Genomic DNA, 23,543 nt, shown 5'->3' with positions numbered 1-23,543 from the left:
CCACAATAAAAACTATTTTGCTACTATGACGGATATCATTCACGTGCTGCTGTTGTTGTTGTTTTGATTTTCCCCCAGAATCTTGTCATATATATTGACAAACACAAAGTGTCGGTTGACGATGTCAGCCTACGCAGCGAGCAGTTCGTTGCAGCAAAGAAAGAGATCTTGACCTACCGCAAACAGGATAGACTGAAACTACAGGCAGCGGAGCTCACGGACGGCTATAACCAACTTCAAGTCACGGCGCATGAATTGCTTAAGAACGCCCAAGACGAGCTCGACCGCCTGAAGCAGGAAAGGAATCAAGAGGCTAGTTGGCATCCCCTTTCCGAGAAGTGCTTTAATAGCAACATTCACACAGACAAAATATCAGGATAACGATCGCCATCGTAATCTCATTTTATATCCTGCTTATACTCGCCTCAGTGTGAATCCCACCTGGAATATGTTAGAATAGTGGTGAGCCAAATTATAGAATAGACATACAGTCATATACCTGAAACGTTCTGCAATGTATCCAAAAAGCTGACTTGTCGGACATGGAATTTCAGCTGTTAAGAATACATGTGCTTTTTTATTTTTTACCTACATCACCTAATGAAACACAAACACAACAAGTGCATATCAGCCATTGAAGAGAGAGCCTCAAGAGTGTGGGAGGTGTTGGTTGTTCCCGCGGTTCTGTCTCTGTTGAAGCAGTAGTAATTTCATCTTGTCTCCTTCATCCTGTCTGCAGATATTTCTCGGAGGACGATTGAACGATGTCATGGCCAGCTTTACCGATCTTTTGCAATGGGTGGCGGGGGCTGAGAGACGACTCGGATCTGAACAGCCAATGTCAGAGACTCTCAACATCCTCAAAGAACAGGCCAGAGACCACAACGTACTGCAAATACTTTAGATATCTAAACATTGTAGATTGCATGCATGCTATGAGTGCGAAAGGTGTACTTTATTTCTTACCTCTTCATTTCCCAGCCTAAAATATACTTCAAAACACTGTTAAGTCATAGATACAATTGTCGCTTACCACCAGTGCCCTTGATATTTACAATAATGCCTATCTATTTCACTTACAGTCTGCATGTCATTACGCAGAAAAAGTGTGCAGATGGCAAATTGAAACAGCCTGTAGGGAAAAAACGATGGAACGTGAACACTCTCAAGAAAGAGGTTATAAACACTGTAATTTTACTTCCAGCTCACCGGAACAAAAGTTTGATACAAGTGTTCTTTTTTAATGTATTGGGCTTTAAAACTTTATACCGAAATGCCAGCAATCCGTGTCATATTGTACAATAAAACTATTAGACATTAGCCAGTTAGCCCTCCCCTATTCGGTTGAGGAAACAACCATCTTGGCCTTTGTATCGTTTCCTGGCGAATAGAAGAGGTCATTTATGAAAGAAAGAAAACATTTTATACCGATATGGACTGCACATAACTTATCTTGAAATGAGATCTGAAGGGTAATTATACGATTTCCATTGTGTCTCGCTATTCAGAATCTCAACAACGACATCATCGCCCACCAACAGCTCGTTTTACAGGTCATCCAGAAGGCTACGCAAGTCATTGACCAGCTTACTGAACCTCTCAAACCCTCGAACAGCGTTAAGCTACAGGACATCAGCTCGGAGCTGAAGGGCCGCTACGACGCCGTCTTGCTCCAGTCCCAGATAAGACAGAAACGTCTGACTGAATCGATCCCCGTGATGGCCGAGCTCCTAGAGGACCACGGCGAGATCACGAGTTGGCTCGCAGACTCGGAACACCATCTTGAGGAGCAAGAGAAAGACATCGGGCGCGACCTCAACACGCTGAAGGTGCAGTTAGAGAAGCACAGTGAGTTCCACGAGGAGATTTTGACAAAGGGCGCTAACATCCGTTTTCTGAACATGATCGGCAAGAAGCATATGGATGGTGAAAAGGTAATTATTTACAAATGCAATTAGAGTTTGTAGCTTCCATTTTTAAATATGATTATAGTTTCGTCTTGTTTCACTTTAGTATCAACATTCTATGATATATGGCTGACCCCTCCCCCCCCCCTTAAACGACAAAAATGTACTAAATATTTTCCATTCTCTGAAGCAAATATTTTCGGTGTGCACTAGGATGTCTTCGTCTTCTTCTTTCTTCTTCTGGTTCAACCTCCTTTAATCTTGAAGATTCTTGTAAAATGTTGGTATGTGTGTGTGTGTGTGTGTGTGTGTGTCTGTCTGTCTGTTTGTCTGTCTGTGTGTGTGTCTGTGTGTGAGAGTGAACGACAGTGGTTGACGTGCATTGTGCAGAGTATACCGTATACACAGAGCGAGTAAAAAAAAAATCTAGAGACTGATCTACAGCCTTCCGTCATCGCTACTGTCTTCCGCCAGTCGATGGCGGAAGCTTCCAGGCATGGTGCAGCTACAATGCTCAGTGGGAGGATGTTCCATGTTCTTAGTGTTCTGGGGAAGATTTGAAAGACATTTTGATGTGTTCTGTTCTGGAGCGTGGTACGACATAATACATTGTAACTGTGCATGGAGAGTTCTTGTAGGTGTGGCAACCGGTGAGGGAGGACTGGTTTGGGAAGTTTATACAGTCATGATGGAGTTCTTACATCATTGTGAGTCTGAACTCTTCTCTATGTTGTTGTTGTTGGGGGGGGGGGGGGATGGGTCATAGCTATTCCAGCATGGATTGCACACTAGACGTGCTGTGGTACCTGTTCAGTGTGAATCTGGCTGTTCGTCTTTGGACCATTTAGTTGGCGGATGGTATTGCTTGTGGAAGGTTCCCACACAGGTAGCTCCATATTTCACAAGCCTACTACCATACAGGGGCCTCCCAACGGTTTTTAATGTGTGTGCGTGTGTATGTCCGGGGATGGGGGGGGGGGGGAGGGGGTGGGATTCAAGGCTCATTAGTACACTTTTCCCGCCCCATCTGGACTGAAAGAATCTCCCGATTGAACTCCCCGAATGTTGGTTTTGATGTCATTCTGTTTTTTAGGATCATTTTTCCCGATTTCTTGTTTTCTTTTTTGTTTGTTTGTGCACCTGTAGTATTTGTGGGGGGGGGACGGCTGTAATCTGTAACTACTGCTACATGTACTGGCGAATGTTCATTAGCTAGACGTTTATGTTTTACGGCTAGTTATGCGCTTTCATTGAGTTGCTTCCTTGACTGGTTGATTAAAAGTCACTACGCTGCAAATCTCTGTGATCACGTTCTACATAGGCTGACCGTCAGGGGCTTTATGATTTCCGAAAAGCAGTCCTTCCACAGACGTTCAACAATTCCTTCAGGGAGGAGCCAGAGACGACCATCATCCGAGACAAACTCGCCGAAGTCGACGGTCAGTACGCTGACCTTAAGAACCGCTCGTTGAGAATGACTAAGAGACTGCGCTCTCTGGTTGACCATCATCAGCTCTTTGAAAACGCCATCGGTTGGATCACACCCTGGCTGGGCAATGCGGAGACCACGGTCGAGAAACTCGTAAAGGAACCCATTAGCACCGATCCGGCATTCATCGAGAAACGAATCGAAAAGATGCAGGTATAAAGCTGAGAGTCTAACAGTAGTCACAAAAACATGTTGATTAAAAAAAAAAGAATAGATCTTGTAAAAGGTTTACTAGAGACTATTGATATCATGAGAGATTAACATGTGAAGTGCAGTTGTTTCATGTATTTCTTCAGTGTTATTTTTTTTATTCACATTTAATTCATATTATTTCCAGTTTAACGTATTTAAATTTGACACAATCTGCACGAACTAAAGCTTAGACGTAAATGACAATGAATGACACACGTCAATACAGTTGAAAACAAGTCAGACAATCAGTACAGTGGAGATTACAGGATTTGTTGATAAGCAAAACATTGAATGGAATAGATATAGAAGGGCTCGTTGCTAACAGTTTAGCTTACCTGTGGCCGGTCCAGATTGGGCCCAAGTTGTACATTTACGCTTGTATATCTTTTTCTTAAAAATGCATGGTTAAATTTCACTAAATTAGCAGGTGTCAGGGCTAGAACAAGAGAATACACATTCATACAACAGTTAATGAGAAATTTGTATCACTCGGGTCCCCCAGGAGCACGATCGCGAAGGGGGGGGGGGGGGGACAAAACCCTTAAATTAATAACTCTCAATGTTTTCTGGAACCTACGCTGTAAAGTGACAACCTAAGTTAGTATTATTAGTAAGTAGATTGGTGACTGTACTTCCAAGTTTGTTCATGACAAATCGGGGGATATGCGAGAAGGGGGAGGGGGGTATCAGATTGGGGCCCAATCAATGTTCATATTTTCGTCTTCTTGAAAGCTCATGGTCAGATTTGGATCAAATTTGGTAGGTATTATTGCTAGAGTGTTAGAAGCATGCCAATGCAAATGGGCACGATGTCCCACTGAGGGACATAAACTCCCAAATAAAGGAAGAAGTGATAACCTAAGATAATATTTTGATTATTACAGATGGGTGACTGTAGTAGCAAGTTTGTAAATAATAGTTTGGGGGAGTGGTGGGGGATGGAAAGGGGGGGGGATTTGGGCCCAATTTTCATATATTTATTTTCTCTTTGAAAAATACGTGGCCAGATCACCACACTTGGCAGAAATTATCGCTATTGTGATGTTTCATTTCATTTCATTTCGATATATTTCATTTCCAGCACATATGATTAAAACATTCGCCTACACATAATATATAACACAACAATGTAATGAAAAAAAAAAACAAATCATGAAGTGTGATAAAATGTTGTAAAATGAATGAAAAATACCCCATAAAAAATGTTTGGAATGGAGGGGAAAGATAAAAAGCTAAGATAGAATCAGTATCTGTAGATATGGGAACCATGGGGGGGGGGGGATTACAAAAGAGAGAAAAAAAAGCAAAAAACAAAACAAAACAAATCAAAACAACCCCACTTAAAAAAAAATCAGAAATATTTGAAGCACAAAAAATAATTAAGGAATGTTCTTTGAAGGTTATTTTTGGTACATCAAGGGGTTGCCCACTAAGGGCAGAGGACTTCGGAGCTACACTCATCCAGCGGTTCCAACATCTAAACTTTAAAAATTCATAACTTTTGCATCGATTGCCCAATTTCCATCAAACTGTCAATGATGTGTTCTACCAATGTTGGTGCTGTCAATCAATCCACATCTCTCTTTGGGTTTTGGTTTTCTTTAAATGTCGAGTCCAAGAAAAATGATATAGGTGCATGACTTTTGAAATGACATGATAAAGCAGGAGAAAAAATACAGATTGTCTATGATGTGAAATGGATTTCACTCGTACTAGAGAGTATGATTGTTAATTGTAATCTGACCTAATATTTTAATCTGACACCAGAATCTCATGTCCCACTCCCTAAAAATGTGGTATCAAAATGTGCTGAAAACATTTGCAGAAAATATGCATTTGACAGATAGGTGTGACATTAGTGGTCACTGGGAGGCACTAGAAGATATGACACCCCCACTCCCGAATTGTGTAATAGGTTTGTTTCTTCAAGTTCGAGGTGCGTTAGGTATCAGTTAATTTCATTGCGGAAATATCATTCCAGCGGTTCATGGAAGAGGTTGACGTATATGAATCGAACATCATGATCCTGAACCGCACCGGAGAATCGCTGAATGCACTAAGGAGGGGCGTGGCCCAACCAGTCCCTCGTAAGCCCCTCTACCAGTCCACCCAGCTAGGCCAGGAGGCGTTGACTTCATCTAGGGTCGATTCAGAGCCCTATCCTGATGGTAAGAATTTGAGAAACACTTTGCCCTCGTTTTAGAAAGTCTACACTGCAATAATTTTACTGCAATGATAACCTCTACAATAGTAGGATAAACGGAATTGATAAACCGATTAATTAATGCCTTATAAACTGTTTGCTCAGCCCCCCTCCTCCTTGCTGTTGCTTTTTCACTCTTTCCCTTTCTTTATCCCTCTGGTGTTCCTTATCTTCTTTGATGTTGCCTCCCTTTTCATCCTTTTCCTTCATTGGTTGCCCCTTTGATCCTCTCGATCCTTCTCTGCCTTTTGTCTGTCCGCTCTCCTCTGCCTTTTGTCTGTCCACCCTCCTGCTCTAATCCCCCTCCCTTTACCTGTTGGGCTCCTTGCCCGTGACCTCCCTCCCTCTCCTTGGTTTCCTTTGCTCTGTGTACCCAGCCTGTTCCTGTCTGCTCTTGTTGCGTGAAGTCCTTATATGTGATTGCTTTCCCTGCTTGCTTGTCATTTTGCCTCTGACGAAGATTCTACTAGGATCGAAAGTTCAGGCCCCTTTTGACTCCTTATAAATTGTGACAGAATCCGTTAGTGTGGTGAGGATTTTAGTCGTTTAACAATTCTGGCCACACTTGTATTCAGATACAACTGATACATAATCAAGCTTTGTGTCAAATTATCATCATTATTTATTTATTTTTTTATAGGAAGTTTGCTAAATCATCAGATTGTCACCAACTTGATGACAACACCTTTTTTTTTTCTCCAACCGTATGCCTGGAGCATTATTATTGTAGTGTTTTAGTGCATCTCATTTCTACATACGGGAGCACATAAACACATAGCACATATGTCTGGCGTCAACAGAATGCTAAGAGATGATCATTATAACTTCATTAGATGTCATTTTTTCTATGTGGTTACCATTAAAATCACTAGATGAAACTTCTGTAAAGCATGACCTTTATGATGTCAACCAGCGCTACGCCGATCTGCGAAAACGTCTGATCGAACGTCAGGACGAGCTGCATGTCGTCAAACATTACCTCGAGGAGACGGACAACGCCAAGCAGCTCCTTGCGTGGGTGGAGGCCACTCAGACCAACCTTAAACAATGCAAGCCCAAGAGCCAAGAAATTGAGACACTCCGGAAAGAGATCGAGTCCTTCAAGGTAATATAACCATAACATGTTCAAAGCTGAATATATCTGAAAATCTTGTCTTGTGCGAATTTAGAAGAATTCTTATGTCAAGATCGAATGGATATGAAATCTGCATTTATTCATTAGATGGAATTGCTGCTGACTATATCCACCCACTCATGACCAATACAACATATTGAGGAGTGAGAGGAGATCAATCAGACCAAGATCATTCCGTTACCTGAATTCCTGTGTGCCTTGCTCCATCCTTTTATTTAGTTTTTGAAGAATGTAATTCATGTATTTTCTTATTGTACCCTACAGACATGAAAATAATCACCAGTATCAATTCATTATAATAAGTTGCATTCACAGTTTACACTATACTAAGATGTGCCAATATCCCAATTTTCAATAGGGAAGTTAATAATGTTGCTTGACATTTGTACGTTTTACAATGTTGACAAAATGATGTGTTTTTGCAATGAATAACATGTTTTTGTAAACGGTATGTAAACAAAACAAATCCACTGTTGAGGCCAATACGTTATTAAACTGAATTGAATTGAATTTCATCAACTATATATGGTATTCATTCAAGTTAGGATCAAATATTGCTAAACGTGTTACAGTTCATGTATTGATCGATAATATGTGACCCTGCACCTCAAAACAAACAAAAAGTCGCCAAACATGATTTTTTTAGTTAAGACCATATTCTGAAAGAGCAGACTTTAAGCTTTAAAATGATGTATAACTCAAATCAAATTGACTCTCCTAACCTTTTTAAATATTGGAAAGAAAGCACACACTCAGGAAAAGTGTGAACTGAGAAAAGAGGCTCTGAAGTACAGTGTCTATTCAAGCGCTTAATCTTTACCAAAACGTGCTGGCTGTGCGATGAATGGGACAAACTGGGGCTAATTTTCAAAGCAGTAGCACTATCCTTTCAAAAGTTATTGGAGTTGAAAGTGAAGAAAGTGGACAAGGTTTTTCAGAAATGAAAAAGGGATTCTAAAGACACACCTAATCACACTATTCTACCAAAAATGTTCGAGATAAACTGCTAAAAAACACATTTTCCTGCCCGTTGTATGATACCAAATTTTAGCATAATGTATAACAAGACCCGCTCTTTCAAAAAATGTGAAAAAGTCAAGTTCGGCTAGGGTGACCCATTTCACTTATTTTCAGTCCTCACGCAAAATCAGTGTGTGCGACTTTATGTTCGTTTTGAGGTGCACGGTCACATATATGTTTGTGGGTTTGCACTCGTATAGGCCTATAATTGCCAATTCCGAACTGAAATCACTTCAGCTGTTATAATTCTTTGTTGATATCGATTGATGAAAATAGGGATTACTTCCCCCATACACTAATGCATCCCCTGTCTATTTCGAAATGAATGTATTGTTAAAGGTTGTCCTTTTATATGAGTACATGTACACTATTACAAGGGAAAAGAGATGTATGTGTGATTATGTTATGATTCGAGTTCCATCAAAAGTAGGTAATCAATGTGCCCTGTTTGACATTAGGTTCTTCTGAGGGAGTTTGAATCCAAGCAACCACAGCTCATCAAAACAGTCACCTCGGCGGGGGATTTCAAACGTGATTTCCGAGATAAGCTGACCGATGACCGGCTTCAGCTATTGGAGGAAACAGTGGACAAACTAAAGGCGCTCTACGACCAGGTTTGCGACAACACTGACGCCTGGTTGAGGGATGTCTCCCAGAAGCTAGAGAATCTCGTTAAAGAGGAGGATGAGAAGGCGAGTACAATCTGTCATCCCAGTCTGTTCATTTGGGTAGCCAGCCATTTATCATCATCAGTCCCCACTGGCAATTGTAGAGAACAGAGAATAAAAAACCTGTGAGCTAGTAAACTGAAATCAAAACGTGCCAGATGTCGCTTGGCATTAGAATGTATAATCAACATGGAATTTTTGTTCTCCCGTCTGTCATCAAAGATGTCTTCCGCCGCTTACCTACTTATTCGTCATTAGGGCGTCCTTAACGCATTGATGTAACAAAACATAGATAACAGATAGCAGATAGTAGAACACATATAATAAAAAATACATAATGTTACAAGTTTGACTCTGAACTATGTATACAAGCATGCATACATACATCCATTATACAATGTCATGTATCCACCCAGCTGGAAAGAACACAGTGTCCCACAATGTGAAAGACAATGTGAAACACAGTGTGAAACACAGTGTGAAAGACAATGTGAAACACAGTGTGAAACACAGTGTGAAAGACAATGTGAAACACAGTGTGAAACGGTGTGAAAGACAATGTGAAACACAGTGCGAAACACAGTGTGAAAGACAATGTGAAACACAGTGTGAAAGATAATGTGAAACACAGTGTGAAAGACAATTTGAAACACAGTGTGAAACACAGTGTGAAAGACAACGTGAAACACAGTGTGACCCTATTGTGAACACAGCATGAAATCTCTTCACACTGTTAAACGTTTTTATTCAATGTAAATACATTGCGAATGATCAATTCACAGTGTGAAACACATCCTTACTATGTGAAAAAAAAATACACCGTCGTGTGAAATCATCATCACACTGTTGAATTAGAGCGTTTTCATATAGTCGACTATGTGAACACATTGGAAACACACTGTGGAAGACTGTGTTCTTTCCAGCAGGCCATGCTTCCATTCTAATTTTCGTCTTACAGTCAATTAATGTGTACTCGTGATTATTCTTGCGTCATGTTCTGCGGAAGGAAAAAGGAAATAAATCTAATTGAAATGAATGCGCTGCTAGACTTTTTACTTCGTAAAATTGTACCTTCTCATTATTGTTTTTTGTTTTCCTGCGGTTAGTACATGTCATTGTTTTTTTTTTTTTAGACGTATACAATAACTCAAAAGACATAATGTGGATGTTCTTTACGCAAATTTTTTCTGCATAAATCATGACAACAGTTGTAACGCACGGTGCAGTGAAGCTAAACAATCGGGGCGAGTCATAAAGACAAAACGACGAAAACAACAACAACAACACCAACAAATAGAATCCTGTCTCTTTTTTCCCGAACTTACGATCGCACATCGTCAGCTAGCTCTTATTGTTTGGGCAACGTCACGCTGACTGTCAATGGAAGACAATTTGAAGCTCACCTAATATGCTAGGAAGCAGGGACGTATTCATTCATCCTGAATGACGTTTCGATGATGCTTTCTTCGGCAATCATTCTTTTCTTACGGCAAATGGAAGGGAAGAGATTTTGTTACGTTCAGTTACCTAAATTCTTATGAAACTAATATACAAAATTGTGCAACGATTGACAAGAAGCAATAGATCATCTTGGTAATCACTATTGTAATAATAAGGAGGAATGATGGGAGAAGTGGTTTGGCTTTCGGCGCATACAGTGTTGAACAGGCCCAGCTAAGTGTATGTGTGTGTGTGTGTGTGTGTGTGTGTGTGTGTGTGTGTGTAGTGTTTGTAGTGTGTGTGTGTGTGTGTGTGTGCGAGATATAACCATCATTTGTCAATTTTCTTTGGCTGCTAACAATTATGTCGTCATTTAGTTTTGATTAACTCAACAGGTACACTGCGCAGAACAGGTTTTGCATTTATCACTGCCTGACTTTATAGCCTTTATTCTCATTACAACAATGTTGCAATCACTTCCACTATTCAAAAATAATCCCATCATAACCTAGGTCACTGGAACCAGGGAGTTGAGTCACCTTCCTACTGAAACCAGACCCGTCCGTGTTGCACATTTGCTGCCCTTCGTACTGAGTATTCCAGGCAGGCTGAAACGTTACGGCGAAGATGTTGTAAGTACACGTTCCTTCTGGGTATGCACAAGAGGACCTAAGTTGAAAAAAAAAGAGACAGTTCCTAACGTAAGGTATCAGCCCTAAAAAGAATTCATATCATACACACACGCACGGAAAAAACAACAACAACACAACAAAGGACAACAATTATTAAAAGGGGCAGTAAAGGGAGAGAGAAAACAAAATAGAAAACATGCGTTTGCTGGTATCCTTCCTGAAGATTACGTTGGTGTGCCTATTTTTACATGCGTCCCGATCGGGAAAAGCTTGAAGAAAGATGTATGCATTGTTTGTATTTTGTAGAGAAATTTTGGTGCCCTCATATTGTGAAAACACACACACACACACACACACACACACACGCACACACACAATCCCTTAGCTGCTGGATCGGTATTTTGATGCTTAATTTTCATTTTGCATATTCTATAATTCCAGAAAGGACACAAGCTGATGATTATCCAGTTGACAGTGACTGCTGTTGTTCTGATAACTGCGTTCTGTTTGGCCTCTGAGAGGACCCAGTATCACTTTGAGGCAGGAGCTCGGGGGACCATTACCTTCGACGCTTCGTGGACTGCACGTGACGGTCTGATCGTGTTCTTCAATGTGAGATTCGAGTCTAAGAGGCATCCTTTTTGCACTTTAACCAACCGACATGCAGAAGGATTTAAATCTCTGAGCCAATATGATCGTTTCAAAATTAGCTACACACAAACAGACGACACTGTGAGTATTACAGTCGAGATATCAGACATCTCTGAAGAAGATGCTGACGTGTACATACTGACACTGACATCGATCGATGCCGAATTTAGCAAGACCGTTCTGCTAGAAAAAGAAGTCGGGGTACATAAACCACGTGGCAATGCCCAATGCAACATACAGGAGTCCTCCTGTCGCTTTTCCTCTGAATACGCAGAAGTTTCCTGCCGAGCCGACTCCGGCATAGGAAGTCCAATGTTGGCTTGTTATCAACATGGAGAGAAAGTCCCCTACAAGGGCCAAGTACATAATAACGGTCGTTACGTTTATGGTACGTTCTGGATGAAGTTAAATAGTAGCCCTATCTACTGCTGTTCTTACGATGAAGGTATGGAAATTAACGAAAGCAGATGCCACGACTTTGTTTGGCCTCCCCAAGCACTTACGACGGGCAAGGGTGTGGTTACTTTGTATAGAACGTTGTCCGTTTCAAACAGCACCCCTGTCCAGGATTACCCACTCGAAACGCCTGATTCTGGCTGTGCGTTGCGGGCTCGACTTATGCCTTTCCACATCTTGATGGCGTATTTGGTGTACTATGTGATGTCATAATTATCACTGCTTTCATTAGTGATATACGATACAGTTTGAAACCATTCGACAAGTACCATCAGATGTGCTGCATATTTTGATGTGACAGGACTACAAAATCAATTTGATAGTTGTGATTTTAACAGAATCGTTGGCAGTGGGTTATTAACAATATTAAAGAGCAAAAAAAAATACAAAAAAGAGTCCATTGGTATGTCGCACATTAGTATCATTAGATTCAGAACACTTGTGCCAGGCTTGTCTCTCTGATTTCTGTATCATCATCATTATTTTTTTTTTTTTTGGTGGGAGTTACCTGACTTAACAATATATAAGAGAAAGCAAAAGATATTCGGTGGTAATTTTAATGAAGCCTGAACGTAAAATTCATTGTTTCATCTCGTTTGTATTCAGTGTAAAAATACTAGAATGAAGTTATTATGCAACATTTACAAAGCTCCAAATAATTCACAGGGTAACACAACAACGCCAATGGACAAGATTCTTGTGAGCACACAGGGTTACAGTTCGTTATTGCAAAGATTCGTTATTCCGAAGGTTCGTTAATCCGAAAATGAAATAAGGTGCGTTATTCCGAAGGTTCAGTAATCCGAAAAAGAAATAAGACATGTTATTCTGAAGGTTCGTTAATCCAAAAATAATAAAGTTTGTTGTTCCGAAGGTTCGATACGGACCCTATTTCATTTTCGGATTAACGAACCTTTGGAATAACGAACCCTATTTCATTTGCGGATAGACGAGCCTTCAGAATAGTAAACCCTATTTCATTTTCAGATTAACGAACCTTCGGAATAACGCCACAACTGTTTGGATTAACGAAGCCTTTTCCATTTTAAGATTTGTGTGTTACGGATTAAGGAACCTTTGGAATAACGAACCTTTGGAATTACAGACAGCACTCCGCACACAGTACACATTACAATAAAGAATTCTATCATTACGCAGGCGTATTGCGTTGTATTGCTACATTTCAGCTCTGAAAATTGGGATCACAGCGAAACGACGCCGGAAACAATCACGTGCTGTACCTTGCTTCTTGCTTAGAAGCAGGTGACTGCTAAAGGGAGAAAGTTTAGGGTTAGAATACAGTGAAAATTCGGTGTCCTTTTCCTTCTAAAAAAAAAGGCTACTTTCTTGATTTTAAAAGCTGTCTAATGTGGGGTGCCTCAAGGCAGTATTTTGGTCCCTCTTTTTTTCTTGATATACGTTTATGATTGTAATAAGAACATCAAAATCTTTGAGATGCATTCTGTATGCAGATGATACAAATACATTGCTTTCACATACAGATTTAGATACTCTGTATAGTACTGTTAACACTGCATTGATGTGCGTTTATGACTGGCTCCGAGCCAATATAAAGCCACAGATTAATAGTGATAAGACAAAATATATGATATTCCGCTCTAACAGAAGTTTTCGACAAGATGTTTTATTAATTTCGTATCTAGAAATTAAGACTGATAATCGAATCATTGATGAAGTCGACAATATCAATTATTTAGGAGTGATTATAGATGATAAAGTGACTTGGACTAAATAATTTTATGTGAATAGTTTTCATGGAAAGATTAGTATCTCTATCGGTATAATGCATAAGCTCCGTTCAGTACTGCCGTTACATACTCTTTTTATGTTGTATAATGCCTTTATCTTGCCTCATTTTGGGTACTGTAGTCTTGTATGGTCTGGAACCAGCTTAACTAATTTGCGTCGTTTATTTGTTTTAAAGAAAAAGAAGCAGTTCGAATTTATTAAAAATTGCAACCATTTTGACCGCACCGCTTCAATGAAAAAAAGAAAGAAAAGAAAAGATGATTACTCTTACACTGTCCGACAGTGTCTCAGTCAAACTTGGTCTTTTTATGTATAAATATTCGAATACAATTTTACCCGATATTTTTAATGGTTGTCTTACAGTGAATCGTACACTACACAACATTGAAACTCGAAATAAGGACAATGTTGTGTTGCCATTTTGTCGTCTGGGTATACAAAAAAAAAATATATATATATATAAAGGTGCTGAGTTCTGGAATGATTTAAATTCATTTTTTTTTTTAAAGAATGCATTCACTCAAAGAGCTTTCAAGTCTAGATATAAAAAAATATATATATATTTCAAATGCCTATTGAAATGTGTGATATTTCAGTCCATCTTTGTCAGTTTTGTTCTGTCTCTTTGTCTTATTTGTGCAATGTAGTAGCATATATATTTTATTTCATTTTATTTGTCTATGTAATCTGTAACTGTTATTAGCCAATACTCTGAATGTAACTCTGAATCTGCATTTGCATACTCAGTATTCTTATGTATTCACCTCTACGAAGGGGATCACTTTTTCTCAAGCCTTTGGCTTTCTTTGTGAACTCCCCGACATATTTTACACTGTATATTATATTTCTACTTTTATGATTATCAATAAAATCAATTGAATTGACATGAACTATTCCGCTTGTATTTACATAAACTACACCTCCCATATTTCTTCGACTAGGGGAGAGGGAGAAAAGGGGTTGCATTATCTACACCTTCATCATTTCTCTCCCATGTTGCGACTGAAACAAAACACGTACTTAAGCACAACATGGTCCATGAAATATACAAAAAAACTCTGTTGTGACTTGAAATTAACGTACAATTATGATCATCGTTCTCGATAATCAACACCTTCACACATAAGAGCACATCATGTAATTGCAGTGAACGTAACATAACAATATGTTAATCACTCCATCTCAATACGTCCGGATACATTTTGCGCATGTAAAACGTGTAGATTTCTATAAGTAGGGTAGCTTTCATTTCTGCCACTTCGGTCTGATAATATGCACGCCCCTCTGTACATAACATGTTTATGTACATCGCTGTTGAGTGTGTGCGAGTGGTCATTTATCCGCAACTGTAGTTGATTACAACTCTTGAAAAGACAAGGCAAAACAACGTCTTTGATAATTGTGTGTACATTTGTTATTATTTGGTGTTTTAAGATCAGCCCGATGAAAATCCTAGCTCGTTTTTTTTTTCCTTTCGCGATTGCACATTAGTTCAATATTCAATTTTCTATTCATATCAGCACCAAAAGATATAGCCGTAGTGTTTGTTTTGAGGTTCTTCGATAGCTGAGCCTACATAAACAGCGTCAGTAGAGTGCGCGCCATACACACCAAACTCTTCAAGCTCTGTGATTTGTGTGCAGGTTGCGTCGATTATGGAAATGGAAACAAGGAAGTGCTGGCGATCTATGTTTCCAGGTTTCCATGCCTGTACAGTGACGGAGCATTAATCTGAACATTACTTGAATATGCGACCGTTCTGAAGCAAATAATTTTCACACAACAATAGATATGTAATGTAATCTTGCAAATGAATCCCACAAGAAATGGAACAATCATCCCCCAGCATTCCCACTGATTCCCACCGATCAGTTATGTAGTAACTGTTGGCGGTCCTATGTAGTAACTGTTGGCGGTCCCAGCGTGTGGATCTTGTTGTTGTTGTTGATATATACCCTTTACGATAACGACAATAAGTTAATAAAATGTGTTTGGGTGTTTTTCTTTTTCTCTCTCACTCTCTCTTGGTCGAAATATTTTTCTGATTAATTGGCATACCAATTCAGAACTCCATCAGCTGATGTTTTAAATATCTAGGTATGCTCCCAAATTACTCAACCTTTTAGCAGTCAACGTACACAAGCTAAATTTCATTATCATTATTGAAACACGCTTAAGCATCTTATACAGGTTGTATAGTTATCCAGGGTGAATTGTTCAGTTTGTTCTTCTTGTTCAGGGTGGCATCTGCCAACGGGTGCCGACAGTATCAGCCGAGTATTGTATTCTTCTCCACTCACGCAGTGGACCGGCTGCACAGTTTGATACAATTTATTACAACATACTATGTCAATTTGTAACTTGTTCGAATTTGGTGTGTGCTTTGTTCGCTATAGAGTTGCTCTTGGCAACCGTGTATTTGCCCTACATGTTCTTTTTGTCCAGGATGGCATCTGCCAACGGGTGCCATCAGAACTGACAGTATCAGCCGAGTATTGTATTCTTCTCCACTCACGCAGTGGACCGGCTGCACAGTTTAATACAGTTTATTACAATATATTATGTCAACTTGTAACTTGCTCGAATTTGGTGTGTGCCTTGTTCGCTACAGAGTTGCCCTTGGCAACCATGTATTTGCCCTATATAATATACTGGCCGTCGGCGGTCCCAGCGTGTTTGTCTTTTTGGGGCATAGGGACGGGTGATCTTTTGCGCTGCAGTTATGGGAGAGGAGGAATCCGTATAGAATTAATGATAAAAACGGTTATTTTTTTTTTTTTCATTTCTTGTAAAATTGATTCTTCGGGTAAGGATTTCCTTCCTAGAGTTGCCCTTGGGAACCTAGTATTTGCTCGATATACTGGCGGTTGGCGGTCCCTATAAGACTTGAGATGTCTTCTCTTCTGTCATAACACAATACGTATTACATACATGTGTTCCCTCTATTGATCGGATATAGAACAATTACCGGAGTTTTATTATAACTTATTTTGAATATTAGTATTCATGCTTATGACAAACTGTTGTCTTTATGTTTGTGCCTACTTAGATCGTATTAATGTTATGTATAGGACGATCCTATTTTCCTTTGTAGACAACGTTATATTAAGAGACAACGATAAAATGTGTAACTGCAATATTGCAACAATCTCCACAGTCAAATTGTTCTATACTGCCCTCTACAGGTGCCCTCGTGGACTCAAGCAACGGACAACACGCTCACCCTTTAATACGCAATTCTATAGACACAGCATTCAATTCAATTAATGATGATGACTTTTTTGATTTGGCAGGACCTTCTTTTGAACAAAACGAATCAAATATCAATCAAAATGACAATTTTTTTGATAATTATGTTTCTGACAGTTTTAATTCATCGCCGCAAGAATTAGACTATGATTTTGACACAGAGAACCAATTGCAAAGTCCGTCTTCTGAATATCTTACTCAATCCCAATTTACCAATGTTGTCAAGGAATATGATAGTACTACTTTTTCTCTTTTACATTTTAATATCAGAAGTATTAATAAGCATTTTGAAGAATTGAGGTTATTTTTAAATAGTCCCATCATGCATAATATCTCGGCGGTAGGTTTAACCGAAACCTGGCTCTCTCATGACTCCAGTCTTCCCTTCGCTCTCGACGGGTACGATTTAGTGGTTAATAACAGACAAAATAGGGTAGGTGGAGGCGTTGCCATATATGTTAAACAAAATTATGATTATGTAGTCCGCGATGAGTTCACCAGTATGACTGATTTTTTTGAGTCTTTATTTATTGAAATCACAGTTCCAGGCAGCAAAAATATAATCATAGGTGTAGTATATAGACCACCAAATGCGAATACTAAATCATTTTTAGATTATTTTTCGGATCTGGTTAAAAACCCACTTTTTATCAACAAAAATTGTTTTATAATGGGTGATTTTAATATAGATTTGCTAAAACAGAATAATATGTCGCAAGATTTTTTGGAAATATTTTTGTCTGCCTCTTTTTTACCCTTAATATTTAAACCCACACGTATAGTTAATGAATCTGTTTCTTTAATTGATAACATTTTTTGTAACATTCTTCCTCCTCCTGATGCTTTTGTAGTACTCTCAGATATCACCGATCATTTCCCCATCTCGACTGGTTTTTCTTTAAATGGAGCAGTTAATAATAAAAACAACAATATATTTAAACGAAGAATTACTCATGAAAGTATAGCCAGGCTAGGTGCTAGCTTAGACACCGCAGACTGGTCCTGTATCTTTGATACAGATGATGTTAATTTGTCTTATGAATATTTTATGAAGATTTTTATCCAACATTTGGACATTTGTATTCCAAAACGTAGAGAAAAATCAGCTAATTACAAAAAAATACCCAGGCTCCCATGGATTTCAAAATCGCTCCTGCGTTCAATAAATAGAAAGAATAATTTATATTACAGATTTAAAATGAAACGTACTGAGCAATCAAAGTTGAAATACACTAGTTACAAAAATACTTTGACGAAAATTATACGAATAGAAAAGAAAAAATATTATACTAATCAGTTACAATTTTACAGGCATGATATGCAAAATACATGGAAAGTTTTAAAGCAAGCCATGAATATATCAAATGTTAAGTCAAATATTACAAAAATTAGATTTGATGGTGAAATTCTTGAAGATTCTCAACAAATTTGTGATGTTTTGAATAACCATTTTTCTTCAATTGGGGAAAGCCTGGCAAGTAATATTCCTCCCTCCACAAAACATTTTTCCGAATTTTTGGGTCCCCCAAATTCTAGTTCAATATTTTTTAATCCAACATACACTCAGGAGATAATTAATATTGTCTCTGATTTCACTTCCAAAAAAAGTGCTGGACACGATGACATCAGCAATTTTCTTTTAAAGGGGGTAATATCGTCAATTGCGGATCCCTTAGCTCATATATTTAATCTATCCCTTTTTAATGGCACCTTCCCCGAAAGTATGAAAATAGCAAAAGTCATCCCCTTGTTTAAAAAAGGTGACAAATTAGATGTAAATAATTACCGACCAATTTCTTTGTTAAGTGCATTGTCAAAAATTCTTGAAAAAATTATTTATAAAAGAACTATTAATTTCTTTAAATTTAATCATATATTTACGAATTCTCAATTTGGATTTAGGGAGAAACATAGCACCACACATGCATTATTGAGTTTTATAGAAAAAGTGGCACATGCTATCGATAAATCTTCTCATTTGATAGGTTTGTTCCTGGACTTCTCCAAGGCCTTCGACACCATCAATCATGATATTTTACTTAACAAATTACACCATTATGGAGTGCGTGGGAAGGCCTTGGAGTGGTTCAGGAGCTACCTCATGAACAGGAAACAATATGTTTCTTTAAATGGTTGTAATTCACAAATATCAAATATCAAATGTGGGGTGCCACAGGGAAGTTTATTAGGTCCACTGTTGTTTACTGTTTACATAAATGATTTTTGTAGATCATCAGATGTTCTTTCTTTTATTCTTTTTGCAGACGACTCAAATCTATTTTTTTCACACAATAATCTTTTTACCCTTGTTAATACAATAAATTTAGAATTAGAAAATGTTGCCCAGTGGATAAAAGCAAATAAGCTATCTCTTAACCTTCAAAAAACAAAATATATGCTCTTTAGTAATTCTACTGAGGCATTACCTGTTGATATTGTTTTAGATGGTACTCCACTCGAAAATGTCTCCCATATAAAATTTCTTGGAGTAACAGTTGACAATAAGCTGTCCTGGAAATTTCATATTGACAGTATATGTAAAATTATTTCACGTAATATTGGTATAATTAATAAGCTTAAGTTTTGTTTTCCTTTGTCGTCCCTGCTCGTATTATATTCATCCTTAATATTGCCACATTTAAGTTACGGTATTCTCGCGTGGGGAAATACATATAAAACATTCTTAGATAAATTACTTTTATTGCAAAAGAAATCACTCCGTGTTATATGTCATACTGCATTTTTGTCCCATACTGACCCACTATTTTATGAGCATAAAATATTGAAAATTAATGATTTGTATTTGTTTAATCTAGGACAATTTATGTATAATTATAATAAAAATAATCTCCCAAATATATTTGAAACAATGTTTCAAAGAAATCAATCCATTCATAATTATCCAACACGGCGATCAAATGATTTCCATTTGCCATTTCTGAGAACTTTGTTGGCTCAAAACACATTTATTTACGACGGGCCAAAGTACTGGAATTCACTTCCCAGTAACATTACTACTGCTCAATCTCTGAATTCCTTTAAGAATAAATTAAAACCATTTTTATTGAAACTTTACAACATCCAACAGAGTTAGTTTCCCTTTATCATCTCAGTCAAGTCATCATTTTTTTTTTTACATAAGTCCTCCTATTAAACTATGTCCCTCTCTGTGTTCTAAATATAACGATGTGTTTTTTTTTTCTCCTGCATTCTTACCAACATAACTACGTATAAAAAATGTTTTGCATTACATTCAATCCAGCTTGTATTTTATCACTTATTTTACATTATGAAATCCAGATTGCTTGCGTCCACGATGGCACATGCTGTAGTTCCCTCTTTTTTCTCCCTTTTTTTCCTCTCTTTTTTTCCTCTTCTTTTTCCTTTCCTTTTCTCTCTTTTTCCTCTTCCCAATCATTTTGATGTCAGTTGACATCGGTTCGTTTATTGTGTTTTATATTGATGTTTTGTGTATTTTTCTGAGGGTCCCATATCGTACAAGCTTTGCTTCTTAGTGGGACCCTCCACTTCCATCCTCATCCTTAGTTGACTTGTATTATACGCTTTATGTATTTAACAAAGATGTAATCACATCTACTTTTCACTTTCATAATTTTCTTATGTACCTTTTCAAGTTTTGTTCTGTAACACAAATATCCCGTGTATACGCAATGTACATAAAGTTCTTTGTTCATTTTGATGGAGGTGAAAATAAAGTTGAAAGTTGAAAGTTGAAAGTTACTAGCTATCCACTTTAACATTCTTTTCGACTGTGGAAATATCCTTTCAGAGATCGTAAACAACGAGGTCTCCAAAGGAAATCGTTATCAGTGAATCTTTGATGACATGAATCGTTGGGTAATTACCTTTAATGGTCTTTGCTTTTCAAATATGGATGTGAACAGTGCACACACATTCTTGGCACCAGAAAATTGATGTAGTTTACTAGCAGGAAACAGTAGATTTTACTCTCACAAAATTCCAGTTTTTTTTTAAATTATCATATATTACTTGCCTGTAGTTTTTCTTCACGTGTCATGCACTTTGATTAGACAGAGTTTGATACAAGTGGCAAGCACTCTGAAAAGGAAAACATAGGTTAGTAACATTTATTTAGTACGTTTCTTAAGTAATGGTGCCTTGTTACTTTCTAAGATTCAGGTTGCAGTTCCAGTGAGTAGTTTCTTTTTACATTGCGTCATTATGCATGGGATTATCCTATCTAAGACATAGGAAGCTGACGAGTAAACGTAACGAAGTCCCATTGCACAAGCAAAACTTCATTGTCATAAGAGTAATTCCTAACAAGGGTGTTGATAAAGGGCACTCGTGATGAATGTTTGAACCTCTTAAATTTCCAGATGTTCATTTACTTGAATGTAAATATAAAACCAGTTTTCTTAGCTAAGATTTATTTCTGGTTACTTGAAATCTCATTTTTTAATTCATCTGTATCTGTTTATATCATGGTTCAATACTACACCAAGTGGCACATGTCTTCCAAAGCTGGCACAACTCCCCTGGACAGATGGCTCAACTCTCTTCACACTGCTGTAATGTTAAACCAACAGACATTTTCTTTTAGTTTTTTTTTTATTAGGGAAATGATTTTGAATCAAAGTTCATGGGTAAAAGACGGCTTGTTATAAGCAAGGATATTAGTATAAAGGAACTGTTTCCAAAAATGGAAAAAGTAGCTCACGAACTCTTTTGGATTCCCCCTCCCACATGGAGGATTGTTTGGGCATTGCCAGATGGTCATCTGACAGAGTCTGAGTAATCTTGTAATAGCAACCTAAAATTATTGAATAAAGTATAATTTCGTGAAACCCTTGGTAATAACATTTTAGTCTGGTCATCAAGGGAATATTTGCTGATTTCAAGGATTTTGTTTTTGTAATTTCAAAATCGGCGAATATAATCACACTAAATGACATTTTCTCGATGTATTATCGCCTATTTCATTTGATCAGCATTTCAAGAAAGTGATCTTGCTGATATCAGTAACAAAATTGTGACGTCATTTTGGTTTGGTATTCTTAGCTAAACGATCTTATCTTGAACACACAAAAAAAGAAGATTAAAAGAAATATATATATATTGATTTTCCGTAATTTCAGAAACTGCAAATGTAATCACACTTGCAATTGGCACATCAGAACCATTTTTTCATCCAGACTGAATTACGCCAACTTGCTGCTTATGGCATCAGTTCTCAGCAGGTCCCAGGGCTTTCAGAGGGTACAGAATCGTTCGGCAAAACTCATCTTCATGTGCCACAGGTGTGATCATGTCAACCCCTTGGTGAAGCAGCTACATTGGCTACCAATTGCACAGCGCATTGATTTCAAGATATATAAGTGTCTCCAAGGGGAAGCTCCTGCTTATCTTAGATCTCTAATCATTCCATACTGTTCTGCTCGACGTGGACTACGTTCAAGTGCAGATAGGCCTAGCACCTTACTCCATATACCCAAAACAAACAGTAGAGCAGGGGACAATGCTTTTGTGACTGGCTGCACCGCGATCGTGGAACGATCTACCACTGTTCGTCCACATTTCCCCATCCCTTGGTGTCTTTAAGAAGAATCTTAAGACTTTTCTTTTTGATGCTAATCTGTGACTGAATTTTGCTGTGAAGTGCTGTGAAACCAGTCATTGACTGTGTCAGGGCGCTATGTAATGATCCGATTCTATTGTATTGCAGAATAATCACGTTGCCAGTGCTGGTCGGGCGCGTTGGGCGTTGGCGACACTTGCACGCTCGAATAACATGAATATGAAACAGTGTTCTTCTTCCTTTTTACTTCGGTACTCGAGTGATATCGAATGGATTTGAAAAAACATGTCGTCACGAGTTGCGCTGTCAGCAATCACACCACACTGCAGGCCTTTGGTTGGATAAACACGTCAATATTTGCCACCATCAACCGTTATTTCTTTGGGGAAGAGCGGTAACCATGGTCGCCTGGAATCGATAGTGCCAATTGTTTGCTCTTTACTCAGTTTTTTGATACCTTCACGCTATAAACTGGATGACTCTTTTAGGATTTGAAATTGTTATCTCTTTTTCGTATTATTGTATCGAGAAATCTATGAAGCATATCTCAAATAATTGTAACCTTTTCCTTACTCTTAATTTAAAAAAACATGGAGATTAATAATTGTATATAGATAATTATTTTTTTTCATGGTAACATCATACCCCCCCCCCAAAAAAAAATATATCATCCCATGTAATGCCCCATAAACATTCACAATTGTGTGATTAAACGAACACAAAATGGTGATGTTAAAAATTCAAGCTCTGACATGCAGCTTAGGTAACAAAAACATTGTCAACCCTCTGCATGCCACATTATAAAACAACTTGCTTATAGGCTTATGTGTGGAATTTGTGCACATTTGACCAATTGGCACAGAAAGGGTTAAACGTAAGTGTATCAGCATTATCGTGTCACGTGTCATTGCAATATGCTTACATGTGTTTCAATTTGTATCAATATTGTTGCTACAGAAAGAAAAAAGACAGGTTTCTCCGAACAACCAGGTAAAGATAAGACTCGATGATTTCTTGAACTTTGTACAATATTGAGGATTTATGATAACAATCTAACTGTACCTGCAGTGTAATCATTTATAACACCTCCAAGCTGAGTGCAACAATCGAATGTTGGAGCTACGTGATGTGTCCGTTTTCCAATGTGATCACTTTGAAATACAAAAATGTA

General features: G+C 38.1%; 1 protein-coding gene across 1 annotated transcript in view; it reads left to right on the top strand.

Moving 5' to 3' along the window:
* Positions 1 to 23,543, top strand: part of LOC139717727 (dystonin-like) — a 63,942-nt gene that overhangs the window by 24,673 nt on the left and 15,726 nt on the right. Inside the window, exons 18-26 of the mRNA XM_071629228.1 lie at positions 79 to 312; positions 740 to 886; positions 1,509 to 1,934; positions 3,229 to 3,549; positions 5,570 to 5,756; positions 6,664 to 6,896; positions 8,405 to 8,638; positions 10,567 to 10,686; positions 11,128 to 11,318. Coding sequence (XP_071485329.1) covers positions 79 to 312; positions 740 to 886; positions 1,509 to 1,934; positions 3,229 to 3,549; positions 5,570 to 5,756; positions 6,664 to 6,896; positions 8,405 to 8,638; positions 10,567 to 10,686; positions 11,128 to 11,318 — 2,093 coding nt within the window. The remainder of the gene's footprint in view (positions 1 to 78; positions 313 to 739; positions 887 to 1,508; positions 1,935 to 3,228; positions 3,550 to 5,569; positions 5,757 to 6,663; positions 6,897 to 8,404; positions 8,639 to 10,566; positions 10,687 to 11,127; positions 11,319 to 23,543) is intronic.

This window comes from Diadema antillarum, unplaced genomic scaffold (assembly GCF_040938485.1).
Source record: "Diadema antillarum isolate AM-2024a unplaced genomic scaffold, OU_Dant_1.0 scf00000081, whole genome shotgun sequence".
Lineage (NCBI taxonomy): Eukaryota > Metazoa > Echinodermata > Echinoidea > Diadematoida > Diadematidae > Diadema > Diadema antillarum.
Note: the sequence above shows the minus strand (reverse complement) of the source record. Positions and strands in the feature narration are given on the sequence as shown.